The sequence below is a fragment of the Thermobia domestica genome, chromosome 4, assembly GCF_964235325.1.
Source record: "Thermobia domestica chromosome 4, izTheDome1.hap1.1, whole genome shotgun sequence".
NCBI classification, from domain to species: Eukaryota; Metazoa; Arthropoda; class Insecta; order Zygentoma; family Lepismatidae; genus Thermobia; species Thermobia domestica.
This window is the reverse complement of record NC_137457.1, coordinates 264,341,849-264,357,284: the sequence shown is the minus strand read 5'-3', so window position 1 is coordinate 264,357,284 and position 15,436 is coordinate 264,341,849. Positions and strand designations below refer to the sequence as shown.

General features: G+C 35.7%; 1 protein-coding gene across 1 annotated transcript; it reads right to left on the bottom strand.

Moving 5' to 3' along the window:
- Positions 1-277: 277 nt before the first annotated feature.
- Positions 278-12,743, bottom strand: LOC145683497 (uncharacterized). The gene is made up of 3 exons (XM_081754835.1): positions 12,301-12,743; positions 5,875-6,039; positions 278-567 (listed from the first exon to the last, which is right to left on the bottom strand). The coding sequence occupies exons 1-3, from the start codon at positions 12,659-12,661 to the stop codon at positions 548-550; spliced, it is 546 nt and encodes a 181-aa protein (XP_081610961.1). The 5' UTR covers positions 12,662-12,743; the 3' UTR covers positions 278-547.
- Positions 12,744-15,436: the final 2,693 nt, after the last annotated feature.

Below are 15,436 nucleotides of genomic sequence, written 5' to 3'. Positions count from 1 at the left end.
TTCTGGAGACGACTGTACATCTGTGTGTGTTTGCGTGTGGAGGAGGGAGAGTGATAAATTATTTTAAAAAAAAACATCAAGAACACAAATGGAACATACTACATATAAACACTTTCGATATCACTGTACTAAGGAAGGTAGAAAGTTATGTTAACCCTACTACTTACGCCACTGGTTTAACCATGTACTATCTATTAGTCTTATCTATTATTATGCGAAGAATTGACGCTTCATTGCTATATACGAGTATTATTGTCAAAATTTAATTCAGCAAAAGTTTCATATTAAAAACAGCAAATTATATTTGCAATTGTTATTGAAGTAAAAACATAATTACATCTTTTCTCTTGTCGTGAAGTAGTTAAATATAAGTATTTCAGACGGCAACTCCCATTCTGCTGGTTGAAAATTTCAGAGATGAAGTACGCACATAAATGGAAAGCGTTAATTTATGATTTGCTGGTGCCCTTACTGTCAAAATCTGTTCTCCGGATAACTTTTTCTGTTTTACTTCAAATCACTTTTTGGCTTTCTCCAATGTATCTTTTCATGTTCTTAGGGAAAACTCTGAAATTAATGGTCGAAAAATTAATGTTATTATTATTTAGCCTATTACATGAACTATTCTAGTATGTAAAAGCAAAAGTCATAGGTTAAAGACAGAAATTAATATAACTGCATAACATTGTTATTACATGAATAGGTCTTTGACACGTTGCAGATGAGGCTACGATACTTGTAAGTGAGCACGTTGACATTGGCAAGGTAATGGAATTGGAACTTGCTGGCACCACTGGAATGTGCTTACATTTAAACAATACAGAAAGTTTGTATTGGAAATAATGAAAAACTGTATAAGTAATTCTTTTGTTAACATTAAAAAATAGTTATTATCGCAAAATAAAACCAGTTGACAATACTCCAAGAGCATTGCCAGAACGAACTTAAAAAGAATGGAGAGAGGGAGCGGGAAGGATAACTACTGTGATTGTTCCTACATGTAAAAGTAAATCTTTTTATCCGCACCTTCTTCTCTTGTTCGCAAAAATTCACAAAATATCATCTCTCTATGACTTACGGTTCCTGAGATATAGGTCCTTAAATCTCCAGAAATTCGAATTCGAATTTTAGCCAATATCTGGGGAACGGTGACCAGTTGGCCACTGGCTACCGGTTACTCCATGGTACCAAAATGTTCACCATCCTCTTAGGTATTGATAAACACCAATATGATCTCTCTATGACTTATGGTTCCCGAGATATGACTGCTTGAATCTCCCAAAATAAGAACAATTTTTTGGACAATATCTCGGGAACGGTAAGCCATAGAGAGATGATATTGTGTTAATCTATGCCTAAGAGGACGATGAACATTTTGGTACCAAATAGTAACCAATGACCATTGTCCAACTAGCTACTGGTTTGACCAGTGGTCAGTTGGCAAGTGACCACCAGTTAATATTGATACCAAAATGTTCACCATCCTCTTAGGTATAGATTAACACCAATATCATCTCTCTATAATCTACGGTTCCCGAGATATAGCTCCTTAAATTTCCGGAAATTGGCCATTTTTTGGCCAATATCTCGGGAACGGTAAGAGTGACGCGAAAAATTCTATTACTTTCTCAGATAGCATTTGATGCTCTATCAAATGCAGGGCTCAAAATTTAAAAAAAAAAATCGCAAATAGCGGACAGACAGCCACACACACACACACACATACAGACATAGGGGATTCAGTAACAAACTTGTTAAGTTCGTTGAAAATGGAAAACTAAAGGGTTAGTAAACTCTATACGAGAAAGAGATAGATTAAGTCTTTTAGTAATAAAAAAATCCTATTACTAGAACTTGAGAAAGTCCAAAGAAAGTATAGAAATAAACTTATACTATCAATAAAAGAAGTTAAAAACGATTACTATAGGATACGAATTTCATTGTGTAAAACAATATTCGGAAATTATGGAAAGTAATAAACGACATTATAGATAAAATCAACAAGAAATATGTAGAAATAAATTAATTAAGAACAAAAAAGATTTGGTAACGTTTAAACAAGATTCTCTTTTAATAGTTGAAGCTCTTAATATTTTTTTTTCAGTATTGGTAAAGAATATTTAACAGATTTTACGGATAAAATAAGATTTTTATTTTATTTTAAGTACCAAAATTGTTATTTCTGTATTTTTATTACTCCAATTACTGAACAAGAAATTGAGCCTCTCATAAATGAATTTGCACCAAAAACGGAGGTATAGATGGGCTATCAGCTATTGAAACATACGCAAAATTTACTATACTGAAAGCTTTGCAGCATACATTTAACCTAAACTTACATGTTAGAAACAGGTGTATTTCCTGATGAGTTAAGCTTGCTGTAATAAAACCAATAGACAAAAAGAGGCCAAAGACTGGTCCTAACGACTATAGGTCAATATCAATTCTCAGTAATTGCTCTAAACTCCATTTTCAGTAATTACTCTAAACTCAATTCTCAGTAATTGTTAAAGTGTACCAAGAAAAAAAGACTCGTTACGTTTCTTGAACAAAACCAATTCGTTTCACCTAATCAATATAGCGTTCAAACTGATAAAAAAATACATCAGATGCGGTACGCAATTTAACAGAAATTGTTTGTAAAAATGTTGACAAAGTTGGGAAGGTTATTGCAGTTTTCCTAAATATAGCTGAAGCATTCGATAAAATATCACACGAGTCTTGAAAGTTGTGGAATAAGGGGTATATTGCTATCCTAGTAACTAGAGTTATCTAAAAGATAGAAAAGAGGCTGTAGAAATAGGTGACTCACAAATTAATTTTACATATGTAAAGTGTTCCACAAAGAATTGCATTGTGGTCAATATTATTTCTAATCTATATAAGTGATTCATGTAATTTAAAAATAGACGGACATACACAACCATTTGCCGACGATACTTCACATATATGTACTGGTAAAACATTAGCAGAGATGCTGAAACAGAATTGAAAAATGTAAAACAATGGCTTAATAACCATGAGTTAGCATTAAATACTGCAAACCCAGGTATATAACATTTTCCCCAACTTTAATAGGTCAATCAAGAAACATGACATTAAAATTACATTATTGTCAAAATATTGAAAAATGTACTTGTGATTCTCTTGTTAGTGAAAATAATGTAAACTATTTCGGTATAATTGTTGATAAGCATTTGAAATGGACTTCTCCTATTAATCATAATTATCACTTCAGTTTTAAGAAAACTATTTACACAAACTTGTCCAGTTAAGAAACATTGTAAGCACAAAAATATTATGTATAGTATATAAATGCACTTATACATAGTATATTTACATATGATATGGGGGGGGGCAAGGTGGCTTAGTGGTAGAACCCTTACTTCTAGTCCGTGTGGCCACTGGTTCGATCTCCAGCCAAGTAAATTTGTGGTCGACATCATCGTGTCCATGGGTTTTCTCGGAGTACTCCCACTTTCTCATTCAACTAGTTTTTCCATCATCACTCGTTTGCATTAATCACCCATTTTCCTTACCTAAAGGGCATAATCGCGGGATGTTAAACTGATTTTTTTTATTTCATTTCATTTACATATGGTATATTAATATGAGGAGCAGCTTACGCTACTGATTTAAAACCGTTGATGATAAAGCAAAATAATATTGTGAGAATGTGTTTTAAAAAAATGATATAGTAGTGGACTAGATACACTCTACGAAGAATTTTCAGTGTTACCACTTTCAAAATTGTATATACAAAATATATTAATGAGCCCCTTCGTGGCTAAGCGGTTAGCGTAAGCACCGTTGGCGTGGGAGACTCGGGTTCGATTCTCGGTGGAAGCTCACGTGGTTCGGATTCCACGTTAATCAGTAGGTCCACGTCTCATGTGTATATAGCATCGCTGCTGAACGAGACGTAAAACTCAAAATCAACTCAACTCAAAATATATTAATGTATGGTAAAAAGAACAGAGGTGAGTGAAGCGAAAATAAGCAAGTATACATAACTAGAAATGTAACACACAGACACTTGGAAGTAATTAGAACCAGAAAATCTATAACTTATTATCAAACATATTACAAAGTTCCGAAGATTTATAATGGACTCCCAGTCCAAATTAAGGAAGAAAGGAACATTAAAATATACAAAAGATTAATTCTACAATGGATTAAAACGGAGTACCCCCGAAAAAACCTACGAACGCGATGTTATCTACCTCAAACTTACTTGACCGGGGATGGAACGAGGTTTCTCACGCACCAGAGGTAAGGGTCTAGCACTGAGCACCGTGACATCTATATAGATTGGAAAATCAGTTACCTACATAAATTTGTAAAAAAAAAAAATCGTGTATTTTTCTCCTTGTTTTAAATACATAATAAATAAATTAAGGTGGATCACTAGGTGTTCCCAGTGCTATGCTAAACGCCGCTTGAATAGTGTGGCGTTGGCAGATAGTGTCGAGTGTTTACTGATGCCAGATAATAAATTGAGTAATCATCGAATTCTGCTTGGAAACTTACTAGAGAAATTAGTTTTCGACCCTTAACGCAATTCCGTTTCTCGAACTGCAACGCAAGAATCCAGGAATTTTCTTATTGTGACTACTACAGTAAACGTACAAATTTGGCAACAACGCATTATGGCGTGGTGTTCTGCACAAGTTTCTTCTCAAAATCTATTTCCTTAAATGTAAATTAATATTTAAATAAAATGTGAAACATAACACGAAAAACGGTCCAACAATATATCTATTTCGTGAGAAAATCGTTACTTTACAATACTTTACACATACAAATAAATATTTCATAAAACGGAGCACTTCTAGCACGATCTAACAGCAAGTGCCATCTTGAGAGCTCATTGTAAAACGAATCAAATATTTTCTTTTATTTGTTGCATTTTTTGATATCAGGAGACACAATCAAATGAATCAGTGTCTTGTGCTGTAGCTGAAACATTACTCTATCTTATAGTACAATATTTATAATATGTAACGTTTCATTGTGTAGTAGTTAAGGCAACGAGCTAAAATATGTACTGACTTCTGGGTGGTGATCCACCTAATGAATTGGATATGAGACAAGAATTTTTTCGAGCCTCGTGCGCAACGATAGTTTACTGAAGTATTAGATAGCAAACACTCTTTTAGCCCCTCCCCCTGATCTAGTGGCTAACGCGTTTTCCCTTTGGTTTACGTGGTTCGATTTCCGGTAAGAAAACAAAAAAATCACCATCATTCACTTTCATTAAACACCCGTCTCCTTTAGTCTAAAAGGCATAATCCCTGGAATGACAAACTAAAAATAAATCATTTTTAAATTGATAAAATTATTATACAATGACAATGAATAGTATCTATCGACGTTTAAAGATATACAAGTCATTATATAATATTCTTCAATAACTAACGTGGTTTAAATGTTGTTAAATTACACCCTTCGAGGATTTCTCGTGACGCGAAAGGATTCCTATATTTTCTAGATGAAAGTAATCAGAAAAAAAAATCAGGACATAAATTTCATACAAAAATTTATTTATAAAACGAGACGAGAAAAGGTTGTCGAATATCAAGATAAAATGAGAAACAATTCCTCGAGAATCAAGATGAAACGAGATTTTCACAAAATTTACGAAAAAAGATGACAAAAACCTTATTTCTCGTCTCGTAACGAAACAGTTATTAAGCTGCAATTAAGTCTTCAGAATAGTTTTTTATATTGGTAAACTGTCTGCACTTTAGCGACATATATTGGCGTCAGACAGCGATGATTGTTTACTATTAGGAATTAATGTAATACACAGAATGAAGGATTGAGAAGTTTTCCTTTTATGCCACAATTAAGATTGATTTAAAAGAAATTTACCAGCAATACGATTCTGGGAGGATCGCATATTTCTTCCGAGAACGAAGGATCGTGTTCTTCTTCTGATTGAGAGTCGAGAGCGGAAGTCTGGCTCGGAGAATGCATGGCGAACTGGAATGGTTAGTCTAGGAGCAAACTGACCTGTTCCTATCAGATGGTGCAGCCCTGGAAAATAAAGTAAGATTAACAGAGAGTTAAATTTAACTCCTTATAACATTGAGAAAAAACGCTACGTTAAACATTTATAAAGAAGTTCTTTTGGATTCGCCACATCGACTTCCAATTTTTTCAGCAATCTTGATGGTGAAAAAATAACTTCTCCGTGGCAAACGAGAAAGAAAACATTCAACTGTTTGTGTTTGCTCGCGGATGAGTGAAATAGGAAGCTCACATGTTCAAAAAACCGATGGCTGATGATAGAAGACTAAATTTATTCCTTTTACACGATTTAAGTTAAGATATGGGTCAATCTTACTGCTAAAATTCGAGCTGGATTTTAAAAAAAGGCTAAAAATCTCTCATTTTCAATCCATAAAAAATGGAATTACGTAAAGAACTAACGCTGATGTCAATGAAAAAGTACCCATGCTTGGTTAAATACCTAATTGACCTTTACATTCTACTTAGAGGGCAATGAATCCAATGGACCTATTCTTTAAAAAACATATCCGTCCCTGGTAATCACGAGAAAAAATGACCTCAACGTTGCTGAAATATAAATTTGCTCATACAGGGTGTTTCAAAACAACACCGACAACGTTTGGGAAGTGATTCCTGACACCAAGATAAGACAAAAAGTATAGACCAACCTGGGTGCACAAATGCTTCCTTTCGGAGTTTTTACGTAGGCTGCTAAAAACTTGAAAAAAAAAAATAACTTTAAAGGTCTATAGCTCCAAAACTATGGGAACCACTGTACTCGGGTCAAGACTTCACTTAGGAACTAATATCTGCGCTATCCAAAAATACATGTTTCAGAATCCTAAGGTACTCATGCAACAATTTTTATAGAGGGAGTTTGGCTACGAACATTTAATTGGAATTATTTAATTCTATTACCAATCAAGTCATTATAAAATTTCAAAATACAAACTTTTATTATTCAATATAAGATATTTTATCTTTTTGAATCTGTGACTGAGAATTGAAAAATATATATATGAATAGTAACGTTCACAAAGTGGAAGGAGTTTACGGGTTTAACCCTCCTTCCCCTTCCATAAGATGTTTGTTCAGAAATGTACCAAAAAAAAAAAGTCAAATGGGGCTACTATGAACATGGGGGCTTCTTTGAACAAAACTGGGAAGATGTTTCAATCAAAATTTTTATATCCTGAAAAGTCATTTGTGGCTCATTTGAATATTGCAAGTGGTAGTTAGAAGTATTCTGAATTCAACCATAACAAATCTGTAAGTTTTACTAAAAATCATATATGAGGAAAAATTAAATATGAAGTGTTTTTTTATTTATTATTTTTTCGTCTACCAGAAATTTGTGTCTCTGGAACTCGGGTTTAAAGCATTAACTGACTAAATCAGTATTACTGATAAAATCTCATCCATTATCTACCGATTCTAATAGGCTCTATTGTTGTCTAACCTATATTCAAATTTTGATGAATTTTTGAAGAACACATGTCGTTTTAGATAACAAATGGGGCTACTATGAACAGCTGATTTTGGTGGGTCTAAAAATCAGTTCGTGGATAATGGTACGGTATATTCTAAAGAAAGGTAACGGCATTATGTTGGGCAAGTCATAGAAAAAGAGAGCTGCGAGTGGAAAGTAAAGTTTATACGCATTAATAAAACTGGTACCAGTATGACATTAACTTGACCCGAAAATGTAGACAGCGATGTGGTTTGTACAGAAGACATTGTTCAGATGCTACCAGAGCCCATTCTTACTAATCGAGGGCTTCTTAAGTTTGGTTGCATCTCTTTTGAAGGTCTCAATTTGCCAAAAGGTCAAGCATGTTCCAACTATATACAAATAGTTTCTTACCATCCTATATAATGTAAATAGTGCTTCTTCATCGTACTACCAGTACGATATATATATATATATATATATATATATATATATATATATATATATCAGGGGCGGCTTGCCTATAAGTGCTGCAGAGCTGCAGAACTACCAGCTATTTTAGTGGCATAAATGTATTTTCAATTGACTTGAATTGTGTTTAATTTAATTAAGGTAATAACATGTAATGATGATATTTGGTCTAACGGTGTCCTGAAATTGTACTGCTGGATATGCTACATATCGTAGTATTACTGGAAACACCTTCTGCAGCTTAATAATATTGCAAGAGCTGGGCACGGATTGCCCTATGCTTTAGCATTGAAACCAAAATCTTCACCAGCCGCACTGTATTACGTTTTCCTTGTCTCTTAGATAGGATTTACTAGAGCTGCACTCCCACCAGCTCAGAACTCACGAATACTTCCGAAGAAGCCGAAGACACACGACGTGATGTACATGAGGCTCCCTTCTCTTGTTTTTGATAACGGTGTTCACTGTTCAGTGTAATTGCTGTGCGCTTTGAAAGTAATAGCATTCCATGTTCAAGTTTGTGCAAATTTTCTGAACAAACACAATTTGTGTGACAATTTTAAGGAAACCGTAAACCTTTTGGAAATTCTTGAATTACCCCAACGACAATAGCTGAAGCAGAACGTTACTTCTCTAATTTTAAAATAGTTAAAACATTTTCGAGAAGCACAATATGTCAGGAAAGAATCAATGCTTTGGCTGCCTTATCAATCGAGCGTGATTTCATATCCATCATGCCGAACTTTAATGATAGAGTAATAGGACATTTTGTACAGCAGAAGACACGTCGGATAGACTATTTACAAACGATAAAATATTTATAATTCAGCAGTATTAATACAATTTCTACCTGTAGATATTACATGAATCCGAAATTGTTGATATCTGAAAACAGTGTTTCTTACGATATGGGTATGGTATTTTTAAAGTTTGTTACACGCAACGGTGGCGTATTTAGAGAGGAGCTATAAGACTCAAGATCCCCCGAAATTCATTTAAACTTGTAGGCATCCCAAAGGAAAAATTAAGTGCTTATTCATATGCTGTGCATAGCTCCTCCCGGAGCAAAATCCTAAATACGCCACTGACACCCAATAAGCAAAACAATAGGGTTTTGGTTGCGATACAGTAAAGTTGTATATATATTTGTTAATTTCAATTATAATTGTCATTTACGTATAACGATTAGAGTGCTAAAAGATATGCGGTTCGTGTAGATTTTATAATTAATTACTGCAAACGGGAAATTTAATATACAAAAAACACACTGTGCAGAACTACCTCAGATTATGGTATCGAGCCGCTACTGATATATATATATATGGTCTAGGAATTAATTCGTGCGGGTGGACAAGAGATGGCGCAACGAACGGAGCGTCCCACAGTTCCGTGTATCCACACATGTGTTGCAAACCCCTGTCATCGCGTATAGTTCGTAGTATAGGGCAGTGGATAAAAGCGTCAACAACACCAGTTTGTAGTTAAGTGAACATGGCGCAATTTGTGCCTGATAAAGTGTTTTTGCGGGGTGTCCTGCTGCATTACTTTAACATGCAGAAAAGTGCGACTGAAAGTCATCGTATTTTGGTGGAAGTGTATGGTGACCATGCTCTAGCTGAGCGAACGTGTCAGAAGTGGTTTGCACGGTTTAGAAGTGGTGATTTCGGCTTGGCAGACCAAGAGCGAGCTGGACAGCCAAAAAAATTTCAAGACGAAGAATTGACAGCATTGCTCGAGCAGGATTCGTGTCAAACGCAGGAACAACTTGCAGCAGCATTAGGCGTTGATCAAACAACAGTCTCCAAACGCTTGAAAGCCATGGGAATGATTCAAAAGATGTCACATTGGGTTCCACATGAATTGAAAGACAGAGACGTTGAAAGACGAAAAACCATTTGCGAATTGCTGCTTCAACGACAGAGCAGAAAGGGGTTTCTGCATCGAATTATTACGGGTGATGAGAAGTGGATCCATTACGAGAATCCTAAACGAAAAAAGGCCTGAGTGAAACCAGGTGAACCAGGTCCATCACAACCAAAACGAGATATTCACTGTGCAAAGGTTATGCTGTGCATATGGTGGGATATGAAAGGTGTGGTGTACTATGAGCTGCTGCAACCGGGTGAAACTATGAATGGAGAACGTTATCGACGACAATTAATGCGTTTGAAGCAAGCTCTGGCCAGAACACGACCAGAATGGGAGAACAGACATGATAAACTTATTGTTCAACATGATAACGCTCGCCCACATGTCGCAAAACCGGTCAAAACCTATTTAGAAAATGTCGGATGGGAAGTTTTACCCCACCCGCCGTATTCACCAGACGTTGCTCCTTCGGACTACTACTTGTTCGATTGCATGAACAACGATTTGATTGGACAGCGGTTTACTTCTTCAGAAGATATCGAAACATGGGTCTCTGACTGGATCGCTTCCAAGGATGAGGACTTCTTTCGCCACGGAATCCGTACATTGCCTGACAGATGGGCGAAGGTGGTGGCTAGCGATGGACAATATTTTTCTTAAGGTATTTATGTATTTTGTGTTTGTACTACAGCTTCAATGTGTGCGTACCAACCGCACGAATTAATTCCTAGACCAAATATATATATATATATATATATATATATATATATATATATATATATATATATATATATATATATATATATATATATATATATATATATATATATCCGTTTGTTTAAAAACTTCTCTGTTGGATTCATATGAACATATGGACCCCTTACTACAAGAGAGAACTTCTAAAGTTTTAAATATTAAATTTGCAATAGTGATACCATGGACATCAACCTTTAAGAAATATTGGGTAAATACATTTTAAAAATTTTTCTGTAGCCTGTTAGGAAAATCGCACAACTATGTAATATATACCAAAATGTTCATAAAACTCGCTTCTTTTCAACTCAATATCAAATAATACCACAGAGGTCATAGGCAGAATTTTATAACAACAATTAACATTATGTTCAAAGTAGCCCCATTTATGGGGCTACTTTGAACGCCCGTATTTCATTTTTTTCCCCCTAGCTGAAGACATTATCTGACAACAATGTTGTCATACAGAGCGATGGTACTCTTCTTTGCCATGGTTTTAAAATTATAACACTGGGCTTACAGTATGTTGTTTAGAAAATATTTAAGAACATGTGCTTTTTTCGTATCTAAGTAGCCCCATTTGACGGAAACTGAAATGATATAAATTTGTAAGCTTGAATCCCCAGAGACGGGTCTAGAAGATGAAAACTTGGGGGTAGCAACCAGGACCTAGACTTTGATAGGTATATCATGAGTTTACTGTGAACTTTCGAAAACACGTAAGAAACAGTTTTAATTATTATTGTCACTCAAAAAACAGGGAGGCCTAGATCCCCGGTCCGGGGTTAGATCCGCCTCTGGAATCCCCCTCCAAAACCAAATAAAGATGGGTGTTTTTCTTTTATATTATGTTATACAACTCTATGAACTCTATCGAATGCACTAATTAGATAGTTTGAATACCTTCGTGCTAAATTGACTTACTGTCCGTGTTAGTTCTCGAATTATTTACCATCAAAGTTGGTATATAGACTTACTCAAATTTTAGGTACGAAAGAATCACTATTTGATACCTAGAACAAGAATTAGGGGAAAATACATGAACAAAACTGTTAAAGTTCAAATAAATATAATGCATACCTATTAACACAACTTGCTAAATTCAATGAGGGACAATGTTTTTTCATCATCGGAAACCCCATTATCAACTAATGTTTCAAAAAAATGAATACACACATAGGCGCCGACTTGAAAAAAATATTGGGGGGGGGGGGAAAACAATGAACATAATCATATTCAGCCCCTCTTCTTCCCCCCCCCTACCCAAGTTCTGGGTCCGCATCTCCGCTGCGAAATTCACAACCTAAGTCAACTTTGCCTAAAGCCAATAAAACAAATTCAAGTTCAAAATTTGGGAACTTCACTGCAACTTTACGCATCATATTGATCTTCATTTTGTCATATCAGTGCTGCCAGGGTGTTGGTTGAAGCTTCAGTGCCCTATTAAACACAGTTTTGAAAACGGCGTTTTCTATTGAAAAAAAAGGCTGTTCCTAATATTTAATTAAAGGCACGACGAAGCTTATGACAGAAATTCTTGCTCTTTTTGTTAATTCTTCCTCGACTGGATTATATTGGAGGGGTGAGGACCCCACCTTTAAATATTGGGGGGGACAAAAGTGTCTTGCCACCCCCCAAAATCGGTGCCTATGAATACACACAGAAGTAGAAGGATACATGTATGCTAATTGGAGCATACTGGATGGAATCTATCTACCAAATATATGCAGAAAGTCACTTACATGCTAACTTTTCCTGATCTCCTTGGTCAGCTACTTTGTTGCAATTGGACACAGTCCATGTGGTTGTAGCGGCCTGAGAGGACGCATTCGAACTCGAAGGTAGAGCGATCTTGGAAGATGGACGGCTCCAGCAGACAGGAATCATGGAGTGTGTAAAGGAGGGAAGATCCCAGCTAGATTGTGTGGAGGGAACCGTCGACACGGTATCAAATTCGGTACGTTGGCGACTAGTGCAGCATCCTAACAAAAGTCGGAGCAGAGGGTAGAAAATGCGTGTCCGGCCAGAACTAACGACAGATTTTTTCTTTGGACCAACGGCTTTGCGACCCGTCTTTGGCGAACGCCTAACCTGCTTTAACATTCCACTTTCCCATGGTTGTTTGTGGCGTATATAATGCTTGTAGTTTTGTGGTGATCAACAAAGAGATGTTACCAAGCACGCATGTCATTGTTAATTACTATGCAATGAGCAAAATGCATTATTTATTTATTATTAGTTTATAAACTCAAGAAACAGCCTTAACCATTTACAGTAACAGAGTAAAAGTTTTTACTTTAAACAAAAGGTGGAAAAGAAGAAAGTCTTGGTCAGACATTAGTCTAAATAAATAAATAACGCTACAGTTGAAGAATCTGAGCGTTAATGTTTAGAGTAAAATTAGTATTTCATAAACAAAGAGTATTACCAAAGAAACATATTTATACTAATATCAAAGGAAGTGACTAATGCAATGCGTTAGAAATTATATATATATATAATGTAAGCGTCATTACATGTAAAGGAGATAATTACACACAATTATACACAGACTAGCCAGAATATTTTGACCACCCATTTAAACGAAGTCATTGGGCTGACGTAAGAGGCACGGCAAAATCGCTCTCCAAACGGTTACAGGAATCTTACCCGATTAGCAAGTGTGATGTTTGTGCGTAGAACATGCCAGGCCGGCAATATATCAGACAGGGGCCAGATTGTGATGGTCAAAGGGTGGGAACGAGAATCTCGAAAACAATCTGACTTCTTGGGTCTTCCCGAGCTGTCAAAGTTAGTGTCTTCTAAGGTGGGGAAAAGACTGAAACCAGCACCACACCACAAGGCATGGAGCGGCCATGCCTTATTAAACATGTCGGACGTCGTCGACTTTAACAGTGGATAAAACATGCGTGTGTCGCAGAACACAGTTCACCGCACACTGGTAGATATGGGACTTCGCAGCCGACATCACACACGTGTACTAATGTTGACAGCACGTAATTATCGATAAGAAGTGGAATAGGACGTTCTTATCGTCATTGGATCGCAGAGCAATGGCACAACGTTTGCACAGTTCGATGAATCACAATACTGCCTTCATCATATCAATGTAAGGATGAGAATCTATCATATTCCAGGGAAAAAGCTACTCGAGATGTACACAGTAAGATGCCGACAGACCGCTGGTGGCTTCATTATGATTTTGGGAACCTTCATCCATCCAGTCATCCATGGGCCATGTAGTGCTTGTGGTAGGCAATATACAGGTCCTAACTATCGGTAGGTTATTGCAGATCACGTATACCCATTCATATCGACCATATTCCAGCTAGAAGGCATCTTTCAGCAGGACAACGCACCTTATAACAAGGCTAACGTTGTGCTGCAGTGGTTCGAGGCGCACAGTGGTGAATTTAAATTACTGCAAAAACTCACAAGTCGCCTGAGCTTAACCCTATTGAACACTTTTGGGATGTAATTGAACGTCAAATCCGAGATCATAAACCCGCTTCGAGGAATTTACAGAAATTAAGTGATTTATGTGTACAGACGTGGTGCGCAATGACTCCAGACACCTACCAAGGTCTCATTACTCCCATGCCAAACTGAAGTGCTGTTGTCTTGCGAGCCAAAGGTGGACCAAATGTTAGATTAGGTAGGTGGTCACAATTTTCTGGCTGGCAAGTATAAACTTTCTCTAACATCTTATAAAGTATATGCACGGTATCTAAAGTCACGTTGAATTTAAATATCTATCTTTATATAATTGATTCTACAATATTATTTTGAGTATAACGATAAATGTTCAAAGATTATACAGTGGCACCTCGATAACTCGAAGCCGAAGGGAATAGATAAAAATTCGAATTATCGACTGTTTCGAGTAATCAAGGTTCGAATTATCAAGCTGGCCACAATAAAAATTCGATATACTGAGGTTCCGTATTTCTCATGAAAAATGACTATATAACCTCTATAACTAAGTTTTATTAATTCAACCTCTATAACTCGAAGTTTTATTCATTCAACCTCTATAACTCGAAGTTTTATTCATTCAGACTCTATAACTCGAAGTTTTATTCATTCAACCTCTATAACTCGAAGTTTTATTCATTCAACCTCTATAACTCGAAGCTTTATTCATTCAACCTCTATAACTCGAAGTTTCATTCATTCAACCTTTATAACTCGAAGTTTTATTCATTCAACTTCTATAACTCGAAGTTTTATTCATTCAACCTCTATAACTCGAAGTTTTATTCATTCAACCTTTATAACTCGAAGTTTCATTCATTCAACCTCTATAACTCGAAGTTTTATTCATTCAACCTTTATAACTCGAAGTTTTATTCATTCAACCTCTATAACTCGAAGTTTTATTCATTCAACCTCTATAACTCGAAGTTTTATTCCTTCAACCTCTATAACTCGAAGTTGTGAAAGTTTCTTAAATTAAATAAGATGACTACTAAAAATAAAATACAAGGCATAAGTAAAACACAATTAGGTCTACAGTACATATTAGTAACAATGACAGGACTAGCAACAATGACAATTACGTAAAAGCATAGAGTAATAGATTCGAGTTATCGAGGTGGCATCAAGACAAATTCGATTAATAGAGATAAACTTCAATTCGTAGAGGTTTGCAGATATGAAAATTCAAGTTACCGAGGTTTTTAAATATGATTATGAAATCTTTAAAATTCGGCTTATCGAGGATGTATGTAATTTTTAAACATTCAGCTTACAGAAGTTATTTTAACGTCGAATGTTATTAAGAGCTCAAGGGAATGTGAAAAAATTCGTGTTATCAAGGAATTCGAGTTACCGAGGTCCAACTGTATATACAGGGTGTTCATTTATTATGTAGCCAAA